The following is a 23,506-nucleotide window of genomic DNA, read 5'->3' as shown; positions in this document are numbered from 1 at the left end:
ACAGTCAAAGAGCCTACAACACTATCCCAATATAACCCCTCTTAACATCATGCTTTTAATGTGCTTCCAAAAATCTGAACACTTATAATCATATAATTTTAGAATTAGCCTATGTGTGAACATACTATGAATAAAAATATGCAAATCTGTACTACTGACACTAACGAATTGAAAAGGAAGATCAACCAGTTAAATTCCTGACTGGGCCTTTTCAATTAATACCATTTTCTTAATAGCCACTTTTAACAGCACTGATACTAGACTATGCTAAACACTAAAATAAAATGAACAAATGAAAATAAAATGAACAAATGAACAGTAAATCAAACCTAAAACACTGAAAATGAATATAGTGTCTGTATCTATATGCATTTATAAAGATCAATCCTTTTAGGTACCAGGAAAAGGAAAGAAAACATTTTTAAAATAACTTCAGGGAATTCCCTGGTGGTCCAGTGGTTAGGACTCTGTGCTCTTACTGCTGAGGGGCTAGGTTCAATCCCTGGTCAGGGAACTAACATCCCACAGGCTGTGAAGTGTAACCAAAAAAATTTAAGGATTAAATTAAAAAAATAATATTAATATTAGCCTTGTTTATTAATATATATATTTTTAAAGTTATAGAACCTAATATGCTCAATAATACAGATATCTGAAATCCTAAACATCAAACTGCTTATCAATCTATTAAAATTATGGTTCTATGTTTCCATAGGAAAAGACAAAAATCACATCCACCATAATCACGGAACTCAAACAAAACTGATGAGAGAATGGGTATGTAATAAAAAGCTTTTTAAAACATTTTCCTAAAATGTTAAAAATATTTTCTTAAAAATTTTCTGTAACTCAACTATACCTATTTACTCAAGTAAATATTCTTATGATACTAGTTTTGAAGTATTTTAAGTAAAATTTAATTCTTTTGAAGCAGTACATAGTATCAAAAATTTCAGTTGTGATAATAGAAAAAAACTAAAATTTTTCTATTTTTACCTGGCCTTGGTACAGGTTGTGCTGCAGGAGTCTGCGTCTTCCGGGCTGATGCACCTTCCTTTAAAAGAATAAAAATGGATGTGTTAAAATTCCTTTGCACAATAAACACTTTTGTTTAATTACTGCAAAAAAAAATTAATGTCTGTCTCTCCCTCAGTCATGGAACATGCTATGAGTTAAAACAAACAAGCATCTTACCTTTTATGTTACTGGTTGTGAGTTGGTAAGAGAAATCTTTAGTTGAAAATATACTTAAATTGCTACTATTCATTAGTTACTGTAAGTATGTAAGATTTTTCGAATATTCAATGATTTACTTAATTGCTGACAATTTTAATATTCTCAGAAATGTCATTACCAGTTTTAAAATCAAGTCAATCTTTTTCCCCTTAAAGAATCTCAAAATTAATAAGTGATACATAATCTCACATTAGAAAGATGTAAACAGTGTTACTTTGAGTGAATCTTTAAAAAACACAAATATTTCAAATTAAACATCTTTAAATATTCAGGGAAAATAATCCATTTACAAACATGAGATTTGTTACATTTAAGAGTGGTTGAAAATTTCTTAAAAGCTGAATAACAAATCTCAAGTAATTACAAAGCACATAATCTATATAAGGAAATATGCTAGGATTGAAGTACATTAATTATATACTCAAGAACAGACACCTCTGAAGTGCTTAACAGACTTCAAAGTTGTCTATCTTTACTGCAATAGTTTCAATCATACTCACACTAAATTTTCATTAAAATATTTTTCTTTATAGAAAGCTACAAGTATAAATTTCAAAACAGCTAGTAACTCATGAAGATTTTATTCTAGCTGTACTTAAGTGAAGAAAATTTGATAAGTATCAGGAAAATTACACATATCCATAATAAGAAAAATCACTACTACAACCACAGAAACATTTCTAAAGAAGTCCTGCTAAACAATGTTCACTTTAATCATATTACATTTTCTTCAGAATCTGAGATTTTACAATGGTAAAATGTACAGAGAATGCATTTCACTTGGAATACAATAGGATTCCTGGCATTCAGTTTAAAGGCTTTTTAAAAAAAGGGTTAAAAAAGAGGACTCCCCTGGCAGTCCTGTGGTTAAGACTCTGCTTCCAATGCAAGGCACACAGGTTCCATCCCTGGGCGGTGAACTAAGATACCAAACGCCTCATGCATACCTTCCCCCTCAAAAAACCTAAAAAGCTAAATTAAAAAAAAAAAAAGCAGCAGCAGCAGAGGCAACTAGCAAAAACTCTTTGGGGGAAAAAAGCACTTGAGGACAGCAGTACATCCTTTTCCAATATTTTCACTATTATGCATTTAGTTATATACACTGGTGTGGTTGAGACTGAGTCACTTTGGATGCTGGTTCCATGAATGTGTTAACTTTGTAAAAATTTGTCAAGCTTACTAATGATATGGTCATTATACTACAAGCAAATTATATTCAAGTAAAATTTTAAATGTAAAGGAAGTGAGTCACTATTAAGGTGAAGACCATTTTCAACATTTAACTTCCTTTAATGCACTGAAATTGTCTGACCTATATTTTTCTCTAAGTTCATGTTAGAGGACACAACTGCTTTTACTCATCTTTGTAAATCTAGTACCCAGGACACAACAGATGCTCTACAAATGTTGGTCATACTGAACTCAGTTTTAGACTTCTAAAAACCAGAAGCCAAAGGATAATCACTAAATAGAAATTAACCAAAGAGATTTTAGCTTTCTCTCCCATCTTCTTTTATAAGGAGGAATCAACTAGATATTATATAATAACAAGGTCTTAACCGTATTCCTTTTGAATTCTTACATGTGAATACTGGGACTTCCCTGGTGCTCAGATGGTAAAGAATCTGCCTGGAGTGTGGGAGACCTGGGTTCGATCCCTGGGTTGGGAAGATCCCCTGGAAGAGGGCATGACAACCCACTTTAGTATTCTTGCCTGGAGAACCCCCAGGGACAGAGGAGCCTGGCAGGCTACAGTCCATGGGGTCACAAAGAGTTTGGACACAACTGAGCGACAAAGCACAGCACACACATGTAAAATGGGTCAGTTTAAGTACACAGAAAAGGAAGAAAAATGAAGAAAATGAGACAGGAAGAACAATGAGCACGCACATAGGCAGACCTCCTTCTGTCTACATATGACTAGAAGGCTGGCTAGTCCTGGGTTCAGTCTACAGAGAGTTCTCTGTGTTTAATAAATGGGAGTCAGCTAGTCATAAGCCTATAAGGAGTTAAGTCTAAAATTACAGATAATCGTGTCTCATGACTCATGGAGAAAACCCATCTGCAGAATGATGTAAAGAAGTTACCAGCATGCAAGAAGAGACATGGAATATAATATCCCTCTTGATACCTATCTAGTTCCAGTGGCCTGTAAGACCTCTTCTCCCACTAATCCTTGGAATCTTCTTGATTCCAAGAGTCACCAAAATCCCTCATCTCATTCTATGCAACCCACACACTTTTTTGTCTTACTTACTAGAGCAGAATCTGTTAACTACAACCAGGAGAGTTTTATCTAATTTTGTCTTCTCAAATTCACTGAAAATTTTGAGTTGTCAGTCACTATAGTGCAACTTTGCTTAGTTTTGGGTAAGTAAACACAAATCAGTTCAAACGCACACACATATACAGCCATGCCACTTCATAGGCTGTGAGCTCCTTGAAATGAAAACAGCAAAGACCTCTGCTAATCATATGGTTAGTTCACAGCCATGTCTAGGTCTCCATAACCAATACAAGAGCAGCTAAAAGCTCATAGTACTCTGATCTGCATTATTTTGTATAAGTCACTACATAAAGGACCTCAGAAACCATATAACCTAATTCTAGCACCCTTTAAAGATGAAGAAAAGAGAGGTAAAATAGCTTTTCAAAGGCTACACAGAGGTCTATCTGGCATATGTTAAGAAACTGAAATAGAAGGAAAACAATAAAAGAAACAAAATGAAGAAATAATAATTGGCAGTAATATGGAGCAGACTGACAACTCTGTCTTCTTAAAGATATTTGGACTAGGGGAAAAATGCTACTCAGCTGAGAGAAGAAAAGTATCAGCACAAAACAACTGAAAGAGCTGACGAGTTGTGCTAACTGGAGAGGAAAACCTGCTTTCTTTTAAAAAGTCAGAATCATTATAATTTCACCAAGACTTTAGGCATTCTGGAAAAGAAGTAACTGGCAAAAAGGGATGGGGGAAAGTGACAGAATCCTTATCTGCAAAACATAACACAACCAAACAAGGTAACTGTTTACAATCCCTCCTTGCTTTCTTTTAGCAAGTGAACAGAGTCTAGGTATTGGGAGAAAGAACACTGGTATCTGCCACTGTTTAAGTAGAAAATAACACCATAATATAAAATATTGTAAGAAAAGATATTTGTAACAAGTATCAGTATGAAAAATATACTGTATTTAATTCTGAAAAATGCTGTTTATATAAAAATTAATAAGACACTGAAATTTCTTAATGAAAAAACATATGGACTATATGTATGTACACACTATACACACAGAGATTCTAGGAGTTGATAATCTACCTCTTTGCTGTATTTATGAGACAAAAAGTAACATTTTTAAAAAGTAAATCAATATTAATTGTACAGCTGCATGTTTTGTTTTTTTAAAAAGTAACTTATTCCCATGAAATCTGTATTTGATATTCAGAACTCACAAATATTAGGATTTTTTTTTTAAGCAGCTGAATTTTTTAAGTTCCAGAATGAGTCTTTAAGAAAATCATTTCAGAAAAACTAGGTACAAAAAGGGAACTGCAACTCTGAGCAAATCACAAAGAAGCTGAAAAGCATTAAAGGTTTCAGGAGCAAAAAACTTGACACACATTTTAAGTACAACTTATTTTTTGTTTTTTTAGACTAGTCATAACCTGGAGTATACATATACAATGTTTGCTAACACAGAAAACAGTTGACACATTTCTAAAACCCAGTACGGTGTGTCTATATAGGCACACCTCACAGATACTGCCAGTTTGGCTCCATAAACTGCAATAAAGCTAGTATCTCAATCAAGTGCGCCACACAAACTTTTTTGGTTTCCCAGTGCATATAAAAGTTATCTTCATACTATACTGTAGTCTACACAACTATCTCTGCAAAATTGCAGGATACAAAATCAACACACAAACATCCACAGCATCTCTAGATACTACCAATCAGTAATTTAAAAAAGAAATTAAGAAAACAATTCCATTTGGAATAGTATTTAAAAATCAAATACTCAAGAATAAATTTAATCAAGAAATTAAAAAAAAAACTGTCCACTGAAAACTTCAGATTGATGCTGAAAGAAATTAAAGCCATAAACAAATGGAAAGACATCTATGTTCGTGGACTGCTAAGATTAATAGCATTAAGATTTCAAAATTACCCAATGCAATCTATAAATGCAATGTAATCCCTTTCAAAATCCCAAAGGTGTTTTTGCAGAAAGAAAAACTTATCCTAGAACTGATGTGGAATTTCAAGCAGCCCCAAAGAGCCAAACTAATTCTGAAAAAGAACAAAGTTGGAGGACTAAAACTTTCAGATTTTAAAACTTGTAGATAGAGTAATCAAAATACTGTAGCAGGGAATGAAGGCAGATCCACAGACTAACAGAATAAGATAGCCCAGAAATAAACTTTCACGTACATGGCAAACTGATTTTTGACACAGGAGCTAAGACCATGCAATGGGAAAGGATAGTCTTCAACAAACAGTGCTAGGAAAACTGGATATGCACATGCAAAAGAATGAAGCTGGACCACTACCTTACATCATCTACAAAAATTATTAATAACTCAAAATGGGTCAGAAACCTAAATTTAGGAGATAGAACTTTAAAACAAATTTAAAAACCTACAGATAAAAAATCAGAGTAAAAGCTTCATGACATTAGATTTGACATTAGTTTCACGAATATGTGAATGTGAAAGTAGTACTAAAAGGTACAGGAAAACAAAAGAAAAGCAGATAAACCTGACTTGATCAAAATTAAAAGCTTTCATGCATCAAAGGACACTAACAACAGAGAAGTCAATCCAAAGAATGGGAGAAAAGATTTGATAAGGAATCAATATCCCTGGCATTTGGCTAAAACATTATTCTGGACATGTCTATGAGGATGCGTCCGGGTGAGATGAATGTTTGAATCTGTAGACTGAGTAAGGCAGATTGCCCTCCCACTGCAGACGGGCTTCGTCCAATCCACTGAAGAACTGAAGACAACACAGAGGCAGAACAGAGGAGCGTTCCCCTCTGCCTGGCTGCGTCGAGGGGGCACACCAGGGGTTCTCCTGCCCTGGACGCAGACTGGAGCGCTTACACCATGCGTCCTCCAGTTCTCAGTCCTTCAGGCTCAGACAAGAGCTGCACTAGCCCATCAGCTTCCCTGGGTCACCAGCTTGCCGAGAGCAAATCCTGGAACTTTTCAGTCTTCCTAACCACATGTGCCAATTCCTGACAATCAATCTACCTACCCTATTGATTCTTTCTCTGGAGAACCCAGATAAATACAGGAATAAAAATTTTCAAAAGAGAGTGAGATATAATGCAAAACTCTTTTAAAGAGGCATTCTATCATACTGGGAAAACGTCAGGTTTTTAAAAATTATTTATCTGGAGATTAAAAAATTACATCCACATGAATGTAGTTCCTTAATCTACAAATAAATAATTTAGATAAAATGCCAATTAGAGCATCGCAACTGGAAACAAACCAAAGCGTGTGTTCCGATCTTTAACATCGAAGTCCATAATGAACAATTCTTTCTCACTGAGATTTAATAAAAGTTTTCTTTCTCACTTAAAGTCAGCAGAATTGTTTTTATAGTGGAAGAGGGACACAGGTAATGTAGAAGGTCCACAGGATCATTTGTGAATCTCATGGGTCCATGGACTAAAAACAAATACACTAATGTAACTCAAGACAGAGTAAATCAATGCAAAAAAACACTTGACTTGCAAGTCTCAAGCTCTAGGTTCTACCTTAATGTGGCTTTGCTACATTAAGAGCAAACCTTTGAGAAAAATCTCAACCTCTCAGGGTCTTAGTTACCTTGCCTGTAAAATGAGGAAACTAGATTTTTAGATGACCTCAAAGGTCCAATTCTACTCTGAAATTCCATTATTCTAATGTAAGTAATACTTTTTCACTAGGAACAATGCCATTACAGTACAACCTGAAGGGTCCAATTAAATGATTACATTTGAAGACAATTCAACGTGGGTTTCTTCAAACCTATACAGCTTATAATTTTGCTCTATAGCTTGTAAATTGGCTCTTCTTTTGTTTCATGTGGATAAACAATACTCTGTTGCCCAGCTCTCTCTATCAAAGGTTACATGTTTGGAATTATATTAATTTGATTATTTTGGGAATCAAAGAATTACAGCTATGGGCCAGTAAGATGCCTGAAACAATTTAAAGGTGCGGACCTAGTAGGCTTCGCAACTCTGTCAAACTCAACACATCCCCTTTAAGAATATTTTACACTGACCCCTCTAACCATTTAAAATGAAATGCACAGGCAACATGCTGCTGCTGCTAAGTCACATCAGTTGTGTCCAACTGTGTGTGACCCCATACACGGCAGCCCACCAGGCTCCCCTGTCCCTGGGATTCTCCAGGCAAGAACACTGGAGTGGGTTGCCATTTCCTTCTCCAACGCATGAAAGTGAAAAGTGAAAGTGAAGTCACTGAGTCTTGTCTGACTCTTAGCGACCCCATGGACTGTGGCCCACCAGGCTCCTCCGTCCATGGGATTTTCCAGGCAAGAGTGCTGGAGTGGGGTGCCACTGCCTTCTCCGAGTGTATTCCAATTATGTTTTAGGTTCGTTTAATAATAAAAATGGTCTAACACAGTGGCCCCAACCTTTTGGCACCAGGGACTGGTTTCACGGAAGACAATTTTTCCATAGACCCAAGGAGATGGGGTGTGAAGGATGATTCAAGCACATTACCTTTGTTGCGGACTTTCTGTCATTAATTACGTCAGCTCCACCCCCGACCATCAAGCATTAGATCCCAGAGACTGGGGACTGACTCTCTCTCTCTCTCTCTCTCTCTCTCACACACACACACACACACACACACACACACACACACACGGACATTTGGAAGTCCTGCAGCACACAGGACTAGTCTTTGTTGTTTTCAAAAACTGTCCCAACACACTACATTCCCTGGCCACATATACTAAATGCTCTTCATTTTTTTTGTCAGCCCAGAACACCTTCCCTCGTAAACTTCTAGAACATGTCCTAGGAAAGCAGTATCAAGCTCAAAACCAACCTCACTGATAACCCCAGCTCTAACCTCTAAGATTATTCTGTGTGTGCCAAAAAAACAATTGAAAGATTCTAGTTGATTTATGCTGAAAAGAAAGAGCTGTGCTACTGAGAAACCAAAGCATATACAAGCAAAAAGGCATACTTTGTTTAACTGCACTTTAAAAAAAAAAAAAAAAGTTCGAAGGTTTATGGCAACCTTATGTTGTCAGATCACGGTTAGCATTTTTTAATTAAAATATGTACATTGTTTTTTAGACATAATGCTATTATTGCACAAAATGTACTGGGAACATAACTTTTCTATGCACTGGTAAACAAAAAATTCCTGTAACTCACTTACTACAGTAGCCTGGAATTGAACCCCAAATATCTCTGAGATATGCCTTTATTATTACAGTACTTTCCACATTACTGCTGATTTTAGATGCTTTGCTTTTTCTCTTAGGATCATTTAATATTTTGTGTGAATTAAAATAGACAAATGTCAAAGAGACATTTAAATTTAGTTCCGCTTTCAAATCAAAAGAAATTCTTAAACATTATGAGTAACTGGAGCATAAGCTTATGAAAACTGAAGGCAAAATAGTAAGGCAGGCAAACACTGACACTTGTGGTCATTCTGAGATTGCTAATTGCAACCAGCTAATTCCTGCTCTGTGAGTTCAAAGAAAAGTAAAACTGCTTTGTAAAACATCAATAAAAGTCAAAGGAAAATACCAAATTCTTAATAAACACAACCATTTTTTTTTCAAAAAGGAAAACTACTACTATTAAATAGTCAAAAATATGCCATCTGTCCAAATCTTTTTATGTAATGAAAAAGATGTCATTTGATTTTAAGTCAAAGCAGTCTCTAGATAAACTCCAAGTAAACACTGCCATGAAAAACTGCTGATTATCTCAATAAAACTGAAGGTGTTACCTAACTGGTTCAAATGGAATTTTTCAGTGTATTACGTTGGAAATTACATCTGCTCCACAACATTAAGATTTTTCTCCAGGAGTGGAAAAAGATAGCTAGTTTTTCAGGTGAAATAAATGGCTTGCATTCAAGGGCCTACTAGCCAGACTAAAGCATAAACAGGAATGGAGACCAATGAAGGGAAAACTGATTCATGTCTCCCAAGGCTGTTTGCTCATCACCCGCCCTGGTTGAAGTGCTATCTCCACATTCCTTTCTCCAGCATTCTTTTTACTAAGGACATTTAGTTGAATTTATATAGACACGTAGTATAATTCCATGAAATCACTTACCTTTCCTTTTACATACTGAACCAATCTGTACCTGACTGATCATGTGATAATCACTCAAAAACTATTAACAATATGAATAAAAAAATTATTATTATTTCTGTACCGATTTAAGACTTAAAGAGTTAGGAGGCACAGCAAATTCTGTCTTTAAATTCTGGCTCCTTAAGGGATATTCTAGACATGCACGGGGAAACCCTAATATGAACCTGGATAATTCTGGCCATGATGCATATAGTAATATTCACCTATTTTCCCACCAGGGATGTGCTATAAAATTAAAAAGCAGACCTATGCAAGTAAAAATTACAAGACATTTATAACTATAAAACTTAACAAAATAGCTGCCAGTCTGCTGAGTCTGATAAAGAAATCTGTCACATTTAGTGAGAAAGTTTAACCACAGAATTCAGATTTTAAAAGAAACCAGACTGAAGGAAGAGATTCTACAAGCTTGCTTGTCATAAGATTTTTACAGCTTCTCTTGGCTGGAAACATGCAGGTTGCTAGAAAAAGTCACTGAAGGAACTTTTATCTCATGACTGCTGTTTTTCTGTAAAGTTCCTAAGCTAGCTTAACTTAAACATAAGAAACAGAATGCAGTTGTACCTGAAAGTTCAAAGTAAATTCTGATTCGGCACACAGGTATCCTTTCATGAGCTTTCAGGAGTCTCCTTTGCTATATGAACACTTGCTCCTCTGCAAGCACAGTTGAGACAATAGTCTACTGGGAATTCAAGGGCTCCACCTAACACTACAGGGACCACTAAGCAGCAGCTTATCTACGGAGTTCTCTTAATAGTCAAGATCCATAAGAAATTCAGTGGGGCAATCAAAAAAAACAGCCAAAAATAACTGCTTTATCCTTCCTGGAGAAAGGGCAAGGATGCATCTAAACCATTTTTGTATCATTTATTAAGGTGTGCCAAATTGCAAACGCTGGCACACAGCAGTTGATCAGATACCTATCTATTGATCAAGTAAATAAAACAAAAATACAAACATCCATTTAAAATCCTATGAATGATCTCTGGGTATGCTGTGCTGGTGTGCTCAGTCACTTCTGACTCCTTGAGACCCCATGGACTGTAGTCCATCAGGCTCCTCTGTCCATGGGATTTCCCAGGCAAGAATACTGGAGTGAGTTGCGATTTCCTTCTCCAGGGGATTTTTCCAGCCCAGAGACTGAACCCACACCTCCTGAATTAGTAGGCAGATTATTTACCACTGAGCCACCAGGGAAGCCCCATGCTGTACTAGTAACAGGAAAAAAATTCCCACAGTTCTCCAGCAGGGCCATGCAGCATAATGGCTGAGAACAACTTACTTTTGCTTTAATTCCCAGCTGGACTCTTTCTTATCACGAATCATCTGATAGTTGGGATAATTGTTTTATAACTCTAAACACTGGTTCTTCATCTTTAAAATGGGTATTACAATAATAAAACCTTATCCGAAAAAAAGTCATTTATATAACAGCTCAAGCAGGCTTGGCATGCAACATGAATTGAGTCACTGCTGCTACTAGCACAGTCAAATCCTATGTCAGGAATTATTGATAAATAGTGACCTAGTAAGATCTACTTATACTTTTATAAAATAAGTCATTTTAAGCTTATTTAAAGCTTATATTTATATTTATATTTAAGCTTAACCATCACTCTGCCACCTAAGTTTAATTAAAAACAGAGTGGTGAACATGTAATATGTGTGGACTCAGGGACTAAATGCCAAGAAACCTGGGTTTTAGTTCTATCCTTCACACTTTACCAGGAAAAGCCAAAGCTCCAGGCCTTAGGTTTCCCATCTATAAAACTCTTAATGTTCCAACTAACATTTCCAGGAAAATCACATACACCCCTTAAAAAAAGAAGTCTTAGGATTCCTAAAACTACAAAACACAATTCATCATTTGTACTAAAAAATATAACAAAAACAAAAAATTAAAAATATTGGAAGAAACATAAATCTGTATTTGAAACAACATACATTAGTAGGGAAAATAGGTGGGACCAAAAATATATGACCACAAATATATAGCTTAAGTTTCAAAATGGTAAATTTCTATGAGTTAATGTCCCTAAAATCTGAGGAAAACTGATAACTCAAGTTATTTTAATAAAGGACAATGCCCCAGTACTTGTAGAAAAAAAGCAGCAAGGTGCCCAACAGACTAAACATACAAAGAAATATTTCAGAGTGAGTATCTAGTGTTTACGGAAAACTTTGCTTGATGGCAAGTTACTAAACCATCCTGAAATATTAGGACAAATAAATATGATTACTATGATCTCACTACCCAAGAAGATCCTGTTTAACTATGCTTTATCTATTACATTATTTTGTTGAATTCCACCATACAAGTAATTTTAAAGAAAAATAAAAAATAAATGATGACATTAAAAATAAAGTTTTGCTGCCTTCAAGAACACTAGAAACTGCACGTAAAAAAAGAAGTGGCTGTATCAAATCATGTGTCAGTACAATAATTCATGGCAGCTGATTTATATAAACTCCAGAAAATAATGGAGAGGTGTCTAAGTTACTCATTAAAAATGATCTATGGGTTGTAACTAGATATTAGTAAAACTAAAGTTAGAACAATTTGAGGGGGAAAAAAAATTCAAGGGAAGGAGTGCAATGAAAGGGTTAAATTACACCAAGTTACACACTAACGCTATATGGCTTGTGCCCGGTAAAATCATGCAGGTAACATGAAAACCAACATCTAACACCGAAAACATTTACAGAATTTGTGCTTGAATGTAAAGTTAAAAAAAAGGGGAGGGGGGATAAGCTGAAAAAAATAAAATAACCATTCATTTCATAATCCTTCCATTGTTGTATTATTCACTTATCACTACACTTACATTGACTACGTATAATTTAACACAAAGAAGCAAAATCTCTAAGCTTCTCCCTACCTTGGGTTTTTAAGCAAAATGAATGCAAACAATCACGTGGGATTCAGCCAAGCAGTGACGTTAAATTCTGCTCTGTCAGAGAGAGCATCTGTCAAGCCCACATTTAAACTGCTGCCTGCCTGTGCAGCAGCTGAGGAACCGTGGATTTCATATTACAGACTAAAACCCCAGTGAAACGGCTCAGTCCTTCCTGCAGCTGCCAGGCAACGACGAGAGAGTTAAATCCTGCTCTTTTCCAATACCATCGAAGCACTCCATTCTAGCTCTGGCTGCTTTACATTGCAGCTCAGGGTTCTTACTAGAAATATGGATACTGAAAAGAGAATAGAGCACTGCATTGTCCGGCCAGGAAGACAGCAGATGTAAAAAGCTTCAATGCATCAACTGTCAGAAGAGTCGACAGTGCTCCAAACAGAACGAAACCACCACAGCTCTTTTGTTAAAGAGAAAATGAAAGGAAAGACCTCAGAAGATTAGCACCCATATGAACAAGGAAGGGTACTCGAAGACAAGCAGACAGATGGACACTTTGGACATGTGATAAGCAATCGCAGGAGGCAGACTGTTGGGGGAGGTGTGTGTGTTCGATAGCGTCTTTTTGCTGGAGCGATGGCGTGCCAAAAGTATCTTCAGTGGGCATAATCCTCGCCACATAAATGGCCTGACCAAGGAAGGTATGTCGATATCTTGTGTGTGATACTCATTTAAATGTCTGTTACCTTTTGATAGCCCAGGAGGCACTAATCTCTAATAAACAAGTTCATACATTTCACTGTCCTTGAAACTGTGAGAGGGTTTCTAAATATATGATTTTAAAATTTGTCACTGTTCAGAAGACAAGCTGTCACTGCTTTATTCAAGTAAATACGTAGCTCGCAGTAATTATGGATTACAGAAAAGGCAAATAGTAACAAGCTGTGCTTAAAGGCTTCTCTGAAAAATGAAACTTAAAAAAAAAAAAATCTGAAACCCGCTAAAGAAAACACAGTAATCCTCTATCAAATTAGGTCAAGTTGAATCCTTATCCAGTAAATTAAAGGGCTCTCCTTAAAATGGCTATCAAAGGAGTCAATGCAGTAAAATTACACTAAATGATATAAAAAAATGATCCTAATATTAAGAGCTTTTTCAGTCCTTTTAAAGCAAAATCTTAATATAGAGCAGGTTTTAGTAACAAAATCTTCCCTCCTACGTCCATCTCCCTAAATAAAAGTAACGAACACAACCTCTGAAGACCATCAACAAATTTTAAGTACCACTGAACTGTAAGATACTAAAAGGAAAGCATTTGTACAGGATCACAGAAGGCAGTGTGTGTTTATGCACAGCACACTACCACAGGAGATTTACATGTCCACGAATACAACTTCAAACAAAGAAATATAAATATTTGCTACTATTACCCCTATTGCTAAAAGCAAGACTTGACTTTAGGCAACAGACTGATTCTAAATGATCAAAATATAAGATTGGTTTGGGTGATCATTTTTAAAGTGAAACTCAAAAACACAATATGAAAATACTCTGATATAAAAATATCCATGTAACAGCAATACAAGGTCAAAAAATTCAACTTAAATGTAGCCACTATGCCAGGCTATATAAATATGTAATAGTGAACTATTGGCACAGTATGTGTGTGCAGGGCAAAAATGAAATCTACTATTTTAGTAACAATCCCAGAATAGCAGCTCATGGCTCAGGAACTCATGTATTTCTAAAATTTTTTACAGGTCCTCTAAGATTCTGATTTTTGCTCAACTTCACAGCACAACTCATTATTTAATAATCACAAAAGGCAAACATTTTGAAGACATATGTAAGCATTCTATTCTAAAATTAAGATTAAACAAGTCTATCAGGCCTATTATTATTACAGTTCAACATCAACTCTCACTCACAGCATTTAGTCCATTAAAGAATGAAATCAGACAGTATTAAATAAACAAAAAAACCTCAAGTCTCTTTTAGAGCCTTTATCTCTCAATGTTAAAGTCACCCATTAAACATTTTTATTAGCTAGCTATTTCAAAATAGGAGTGCAGAGTTTTTATTCAAGCACCCCTAAACTCTAGAACTGTTCCAACAGACTAAAAACATCAACACTTTTAAAAGCCAGATAATAAAATCAGTGCATGCGTGTGTGTGTGAGAGAGAGAGAGAAAGGGAACAACATTTTACAGTAACATCCTCTCCGTGAGCGTCAACCCATAAGATGTAAATACACATGAACAACTTAACAATATTATCATAAAAACCCATATAATATAAATCAAAGCTACTGCTACTCTGAAAATGTAAAAGTGCAAAGACTATTTAGAATATCAAAATATTTCAACTTTCTAGTTTTATTACCACTTCTTAAGAATTAATGTACAACAGGCAGTAACTGGAAAAGGATTTTATCATTTAATAGCAGGAAGAATCGTTACTTTAATTGTACTTTCTTTTTAACAAAACAATTATGATAAATACCTGAAAAACTTTTAATAAAGAATTTTTAAAGGTTAGACATATGCACTACATTTACCAACGAGAGAGTTTTCAAACGGGTATATATATATATTTCAAGTTTGAGCAGCTTAATATTTACAAACATACAAATATCATGAATTTAAATTAAGATGCATCTCCATCACATATTGCTACAAAATCACACAGGACCATAAACTACGGGTACTATGCCAGATTACAATATATAATAATTGGCTCTTTTCTGTAACACTGAAATACTTTAGAAACATCACTTCAGGCATATTTTCATAAAAATACAATTTACTAATATATTTACCTGCATTCATTTTTCAGTCCTTTATTCATTCAAATATCTGAACTTCTATTTATTGCTTCTTAAACCATCAAATTTACACTCTTGAAAGATCTAAATGATTAGACTTCAACCAGATTTCAAGCATTCTCTATCAACAGAAAGCTGATACATTTAATTTAGTTTTGGAATGTTTAAAATAGATTATCAAATAAACATTAAAAGCAAGTTTTGTTTCTTTTAAATTTACATTCATAACCCTCGAAGCTATTGGCCTCTTTATGGGGTAGAGGAAGAGTTATTATTATTTATCTAATATTTCATTTGAAAATAAAAGCTTAGTTTTCTCATCTCAGCAGAATGGCCAACTATAAGAAAAAAAGTGAGTTTCTAAATTAGAACACTCAGCTCTATTATTTTCACAACAGAGTTCACAACAGAACTGTTTTACTGGTACAGTGAAGTCTTGGTCTTCATCAGAGTAATGTGAAATTAAAATTCAAGTGAATAAATTCTAATAAATAAATAACTAGATTCTATGTTTCTAAAACCTGAAAACTTAAAAAAAAAAAAAAAAACATTGCTCCTATCTCACAAGATGATTAAATAATTTCTTATTTCTGAGAAAAACGATAACTTTTAAAAGTACATTTCATATACTAGAAATTATCAAAAGATGGTGCCTATACTATTATACTTTAGAAGTCCGTTCAAATTCCCACCTACTTGCTCCTCCTAGTGGCTGTTACTAGAATAGTAGTACTTTCATTCATACATGTGTCTAATACTTTCAACCAATATTTTCTAAATACTTCATATTATATAAGTGAATGTTATTCACTTTATTCAATTTTATGAGGACTTCCATGTAAACGTCATTATTTCCCCCAAATAATTAAATTTCATATCAAAGTATATTTGGTATTAACCATAAACTTCTCAGTATCACAAGCTAGATAAACATTTTCACACACATATTTATATAAAATTTCTAATAAACAAATGCTTACAATAAATTTTTAATTGACCAGTTTTCCTTAAATAATTTTCACGATAAAAAGTTGAAAAAGTTAAAATTAAACATCAGTCCCCATTTCAAAAAGTTTTTATTCTCTTGTAATAGAATTCAAGCTATAGCTCACCTATCCTCTACCCGCACACCTTGATCCAGAAAAACTAAGAACTGAAAAAACATGAACAAATTTGTGCTATGCACTGAGAAACTTCGAAGACCGGTTCTTAATACGTGGCATCATGAATCTCCTATATTGACAGCCCATAATTTTTGTCTTCTAAATGTAGGGCTCTAAGTGTCAAGCAAGTCTAAGTGTCATGCAAGTCCTACAAATGTAATAAATTCTCCACATGCAAATTTAGAACACAGCATAACTCAAAAATCTTTTAAAATGCATTCTGTGAAATTTAAAATTTTAAACTGAGGATATAACAGTACCTAATGTCTGTATTTTGAAAAACTCGGAAGACTGTTCAAAGCAGTTCTTTGCTAATTCTAATATGGAGATTCAACTGAAGTACATGATAGTACTCTGTGAAGGCCACAGATAATTAGTTGCTGTATTTTAAAAATCAATCTTAAGTCTAAGTAAAGACAGTGATCTGAATGCCTCACATTTAAAGTGGAAGGTTAAAATAAGAAAAGGGTATTTGCAAATGTTCATCATTTATTACTGTCTTAAAATCTTGCACTGAAGTTACTGAACCCTGAAAATTAATTTTGACAGGTGCATCTTCTCACTGACTTTCTCCACACAGTAGGGGCCAATGGAAACATGCCAGGCAGTGTACTGTGACTAACAGAACTCTGCCATAATCAACCTTGCACCGTCTGTCCCACAACTGACACATGACCATTTTACAAAAAAGGCCGCTGACTGTGCACCATACCACCAATGGTATGTCAAATCAATTTTAATTAATGCCAATACATTTTCCATCTGCTCTTAGGCCTTTTTACACGGCCTCTCTCAGGAATCCAGCAGCGTTTCTCTCTCCTCCATGCACACAACTTTCAGTCTTTAACTTTAGTCAAAAGAATAAATGACCAGAGCTACGGAGATGATGAAATAAGTGGAAGAAAAATCCATCACCTATCTTAAAAGTGCTCACTGCACTCCAAAGGTATATTTTTAAAGAAATTAATCCTGTTCTCAGGACATTAGGTTGCCAAGGGAAGACAAATTATAAACTTTGTTCCTGGGCGATCATATTTTCACAGCTTAAAAATTCCCATCTGCCCTAATTTTATTAGTCTCTTTAAAGCAGTTCTGTGGTATTTAGCATTTTTGTAAACTTTTATGATTCATCTTTATAGAATGACTGCGAGGGAGACGACGTGACCGAATTAGAAAATGACTACCAAAGAACAGTACTGATTCAGGAGAAGGACACGTTCCCCAGCCACCAGGATCTCTCATCCATTACTGGGTATTTACAACATGCTTCAGTGGAGAAGGAGACACTGCTGCTTCGCAAAGATGAGCTGGAATGCCAAGAGGTCTCTGTTTCGGACCCATCTTATTGGTGTACTTTCTCTCGTGTTTCTTTTTGCTATGTTTTTGTTTTTCAATCATCATGACTGGCTGCCAGGCAGAGCTGGATTCAAAGAAAACCCTGTGACATACACTTTCCGTGGATTTCGTTCTACAAAAAGTGAGACAAACCACAGCTCTCTTCGGAACATTTGGAAAGAAACTGTCCCTCAGACCCTGAGGCCTCAAACAGCAACTGACCCCAACAACACGGATCTGTCACTGCAAGGAGTCACAGGGCTGGAGAACACGCTCGGTGCCAACGGAAGCATTTACAACGAGAAAGGTACTGGACACCCAAATGCTTACCATTTCAAATACATTATCAACGAACCCGAAAAGTGCCAGGAGAAAAGCCCCTTTTTAATACTACTAATCGCTGCGGAACCTGGACAAATAGAAGCTAGACGAGCTATTCGGCAAACTTGGGGCAATGAGAGTCTAGCACCTGGTATTCAAATCACACGGATTTTTCTTTTAGGCGTAAGTATTAAGTCAAGTGGCTACCTTCAACGTGCAATATTGGAAGAAAGCAGACAGTACCATGATATTATCCAACAGGAATACTTAGATACATACTATAATCTGACCATTAAAACACTCATGGGCATGAACTGGGTTGCAACATACTGTCCGCGTATTCCTTACGTAATGAAAACTGACAGTGACATGTTTGTCAATACAGAGTATTTAATACATAAGTTATTGAAGCCAGACCTGCCTCCTAGACATAACTATTTTACTGGTTACCTAATGAGGGGATATGCACCCAATCGAAACAAAGACAGCAAGTGGTACATGCCACCAGACCTCTACCCTAGTGAACGCTATCCTGTCTTCTGCTCTGGGACTGGTTATGTTTTTTCTGGAGATCTGGCAGAGAAGATATTTAAAGTTTCTTTAAGTATCCGTCGTTTGCACTTGGAAGATGTATATGTGGGGATCTGTCTTGCCAAGTTGAGAATTGATCCTGTGCCCCCTCCCAATGAGTTTGTGTTCAATCACTGGCGAGTTTCTTACTCAAGCTGTAAATACAGCCACCTAATTACCTCTCATCAGTTCCAGCCTAGTGAACTGATAAAATACTGGAACCATTTACAACAAAATAAGCACAATGCTTGTGCCAATGCAGCAAAAGAAAAGGCAGGCAGATATCGCCACCGTAAACTACATTAGAAAAGACAACATTTTTTTTCCCCCCAAAACATGCAACCTGTAAAATATTGCTAAAAGCATGTGTAGTTAAAATGATTATGATTACATCCATAGGACAAGTTTTAGTTAAAACTCATCATATAAAGGAATCCAAAAATATATTTTTTAATTTCTGAAGAAGGTAATTCTTAAAAATACATTATATAACAAAAAAGTATCCCAAAACAACCTATTAAAAAATCTACCTAAAAAATCCACATGGGGGATTCTGTGTATTAACACGCAATAACAGGCATGCATACATCAATGGTTCGAATCTTATGTTAGGGGCCAAGAGGATGTATATGCATGTTTTCCAAGTAAATTTTAATTTAAGAAATGGAGATGGTCAAAAGACTCTTCATTTTAGATTTAGTTTTCCATTTCAATATATGTAAATAAAACATTACTGTCAATTTTAAGTAAACTTTATAATTGTGCAAAGGACAAATTTTCTGACCTATTCTAGGGTTCTAAAAACCATATTCCATGCAATAAGATTTAATTGAGATATTCCATAAACATAAAGTTCAGAGGTTTCAGCAATGAAGCTCTCATCTAAGTATTCACTTTTTAAAAACAACTGAGATGTTCATTTTCTTTTATCAGTACTCACATTTATTGGGGGAAATTATTTTGACATGATGTGATAAAATGTGAAAAATCAATGTGTCTCAGGCTCAAGTTTTTATAAAAAAAAAAAATTAAATGTTCAAAACAGAAAATTTGTTTTCTCATTGGTGTTCAGGGCCAAGCTAGTATTTCACTGATTTCCTCAATCAGCTAGTTACTCCACTCTCAAGGAGCATCACCACTTAACTTCAAGCATATCTGAAAAAAATCTATCATTCTCCTCTAACTGAAGCAACTGCTGGTTACTTACAGGCACAAACAGGATGCACTGCTGAAAACAGATAAAGGATAAAGAGTGCAGCAGCAGTTTCATTTAATACATTTTAAGATGCATGTCTGCCAAACCACAACATATAGGAAGTTTATTTCCTGACAGCAAGTGTACACGTGCCGATACTTCATCACTTTATGGCACCTACTTCGTTCTCTGAGTGCCAAGTTTACAAACTGCCTGCAGTTTTTAATTTGGTGGGTGACAAATATCCTGTTCCACCGATTAAACACTTTCGGGGAGGGATGGGGGAAAAACTACAAATGTTTGATGAACACTTGATTCTAGGATGAACAATGTATACAATGCACTTTTACCAAGTTTTTAATAAAAAGGGTAAACAAAAAACCTTCACTGAGTGTTATGGTCCGAATATTTCACAGAAATTTTGTTGGTTCCATTACAAATTTTAAAATCAAGAAATACTAACCCATTAATTTTAAAACAGTGCTTTTATTGCATACCAGTATATAAATCTATCCATCTTGATTCAGTAAGGATGTTACTTATGCTAATTCTAACATCAATCATTTTTATCCTTGATTCTATTCTGAAGAGTTATCCACTGAAACATCTATTAAAGTTCAGAATCACAGAGAATGTTTCAGTACTTAAAATTTAATGTGCTGAATTCTACTGACACTCAGCTTATCTCCCATTTTTAATTCAGTCATCTAAATGTTCTGTTCTACACAGAATAATTCTGAATGCTGAGCTGTTTTACCCCACCTCTTGGTAAGGTCTGTTTTTCACTTACTTTATTCTGTTTGGTCATAAAAAGACTAAAATGACTAAGTACCAAAATTACTAGACAAAGTTCACACATAGGAGGATAATACCAAATTAGTGTGATGAAAAGTAAAAGGAACCCTTCCCTCAGTATAGAGAATTCTATTAATTCTTTTTTAAAAGTGTATGTGCACATGTGTGCATGCACAGGTATACACACTCAAACAGAATCCAAACACTATTCATACAAATTATTACTACAGTGCAGTATCTTTAAAAGCTAGTGTTTTCCTTCCAGAAAAATTCAAGTTTAAAAAGATAACTAATGAAAAACAGAATTCTTAACAGACGATAAATTCCTATCTCAGGTGTTAACTTAAAATCATTTCTATATCCCTGATAACACTATCTTGAAAACTTATGGGAATCTGATGACACTCCAAGTTCTCAAAGAGCACTGAATCCAATAATAAAGTGCTTTAGTACTGCTGAAAATCCTTATTTTAAAATAAATATTCTATCATTAATTTATTTTTGATCTTCCATTCTGAATATACAAGCAGATTTCTTCAGCAAGATGACTTTCATGTTCATATTATGATTTTAAAAATACAATACTTATTTAAACATCTCACCAAATATTCATTAGGCCAAGTACCATGTAATTTTTATTATACATGAAAATATAATTTTAATGACTGCACTTATGTCTGGTCAAAGAAAAAATTATAGGAACAACTATGTAATCTTTATGCTCAAAGTGTCAAGAGATATTATGTAAGATAAAAATACCAAAAGTTTCACTATCCACACTAGTTTGATTAAAATTATAGGTGGTGAAATTCTAATTCAACTAAATAATTTAAAGTTCTCACCTCTGAATATACAGTATTATCACATAAAGTCAATTGGAATCTTATTAAAATCTATTCCCAAACCCCTATAAAAATAGTGCCAGCAAAGCAGCAGGAACTATTTCCTGACTGAGCACACACTGTGTGCCTGGTAGTGTGTTAAAGGACTGTACACACACGATCGTATATAATCCTTCAAAGTAACACTAAAGGACAGGAAAGACTGCAAGAGGTTAAATATCTGAGATCACACACACAGTAAAGCAGCAGGGTTCCAGCTCAGATTCTTCACCATTATGCTCTTCTGCTACACTCTGCATGTATGATTCCTGCTAGAGTCTAAGAGCTAAGCAAAACGACCTGTCCTCTCTCGTAGTCTGCGCTCCTCCATCACCTTCTGTGAGGCGCTCAGGCTGCACAACCATTTTCCCACACTGGCGGGACACCTGATGTCAAGTAAAGCGCAAATACAGAAAGGGGAGTAAAGCACAAACACAGAGACGGGGAAGGAGAGAAAGCTGGTCCCTCAGTCATTTTTTCTTCTTTTCAGTTATTGATGTCTGGGGGTCACAAACTTAGACAAGCTACAAATTACTGCTTATCTCTTATTCCTTTGGGCACTGAGACCCATCTGTAAACAAACAGGCAGGTGACACAGAAATTATACAAAAGGTGCTTCTTTTGAAGTATAATTTGATTACTGTTGGTAGACAAAAGCAGCACCGTATTTTCTCACTCTACTGGTTAGTCACCTACAGTTTTGTCATGAGCTGGTAACACTCATTTTATCCAACTGATTCAGGTTAGATTCAGTTTTTAATGGTTTGACAACATTTGACTATTAACACAGATTTAAGGAGCCAAAAAGTCTCTACCTTACATACATCCTAACATACCTCACAAAGTATCAGTGTATCACTTAACATGACTCTCATAAGACGGATAATGTATTAATACACCAAATACTAACAAGGGACGTCACAAGTTTTGGCAAGAAACCTGCTGCTGCCTACTCCGTCAGCGCACACACACACACCCTCCCCCAAGTGCAAGGTAACTATAAGCCTTATTACTTTCAAGATCTGATTTGCCAGAGAAGGAAGAAAACCATTTCTGTATTTGCAGGAAGTGTTTCTCCTCCCTCTAACTAGCAAATATCCAAACTGAAGAATGACCAGAGAGAAAGCAACTGCCTCCATCCTGTCACTAATCTAATTTAATTCAACTTCCAAATGAACCCTCCAGACTCTCAACATGAATTTCACCTGAGACAGTGTCCTGAACACTGAAAAAGGAAAACAAACCAGTACACTTCAGTTCAGTCGCTCAGTCGTGTCCGACTCTTTGCGACCCCACGGACCACAGCACACCAGACCTCCCTGTCCATCACCAACTCCCAGAGTTCACCCAAACCCATGTCCATTGAGTTGGTGATGCCATCCAACCATCTCATCCTCTATTGTCCTCTTCTCCTTTTGCCCTCAATCCTTCCCAACATTAGGGTCTTTTCAAATGAGTCAGCTCTTCACATCAGGTGGCAAAGTACTAGAGTCTCAGCTTTAGCATCAGTCCTTCCAATGAACATCCAGGAATGATCTCCTTTAGGAGGTGGCAAAGTACTGGAGTCTCAGCTTTAGCATCAGTCCTTCCAATGAACATCCAGGAATGATCTCCTTTAGGATGGACTGGTTGGATCTCCTTGTAGTCCAAGAGACTCTCAAGAGTCTTCTCCAACACCACAGTTCAAAAGCATCTTCAGTGCTCAGCTTTCATTATAGTCCAACTCTCACATCCATACATGACCACTGGAAAAACCATAGCCTTGACTAGATGGATCTTTATTGGCAAAGTAATGTCTCTGCTTTTCAATATGCTGTCTATGTTGGTTATAACTTTCCTTCCAAGGAGTAAGCGTCTTTTAATTTCATGGCTGCAATCACCACCTGCAGTGATTTTGGAGCCCAGAAAAATAAAGTCAGCCACTGTTTCCACTGTTTCCCCATCTATTTGCCATGAAGTGATGGGACC

At 35.6% G+C, this 23,506-nt stretch overlaps 2 protein-coding genes across 2 annotated transcripts in view; one reads left to right on the top strand and one right to left on the bottom strand.

The window, feature by feature from the left end:
* Positions 1-23,506, bottom strand: part of CDC73 (cell division cycle 73) — a 106,311-nt gene that overhangs the window by 27,631 nt on the left and 55,174 nt on the right. The window contains exon 12 of the mRNA XM_010832124.1: positions 997-1,054. Coding sequence (XP_010830426.1) covers positions 997-1,054 — 58 coding nt within the window. The remainder of the gene's footprint in view (positions 1-996; positions 1,055-23,506) is intronic.
* On the top strand, positions 10,788-20,249 carry B3GALT2 (UDP-Gal:betaGlcNAc beta 1,3-galactosyltransferase, polypeptide 2). Its single transcript, XM_010832109.1, has 2 exons — positions 10,788-13,155; positions 17,581-20,249. The coding sequence occupies exon 2, from the start codon at positions 17,705-17,707 to the stop codon at positions 18,971-18,973; it is 1,269 nt and encodes a 422-aa protein (XP_010830411.1). The 5' UTR covers positions 10,788-13,155; positions 17,581-17,704; the 3' UTR covers positions 18,974-20,249.

Source organism: Bison bison, unplaced genomic scaffold, assembly GCF_000754665.1.
Source record: "Bison bison bison isolate TAMUID 2011002044 unplaced genomic scaffold, Bison_UMD1.0 scf7180017864537, whole genome shotgun sequence".
NCBI lineage: Eukaryota > Metazoa > Chordata > Mammalia > Artiodactyla > Bovidae > Bison > Bison bison.
This window is presented reverse-complemented; position numbering and strand designations above follow the sequence as displayed.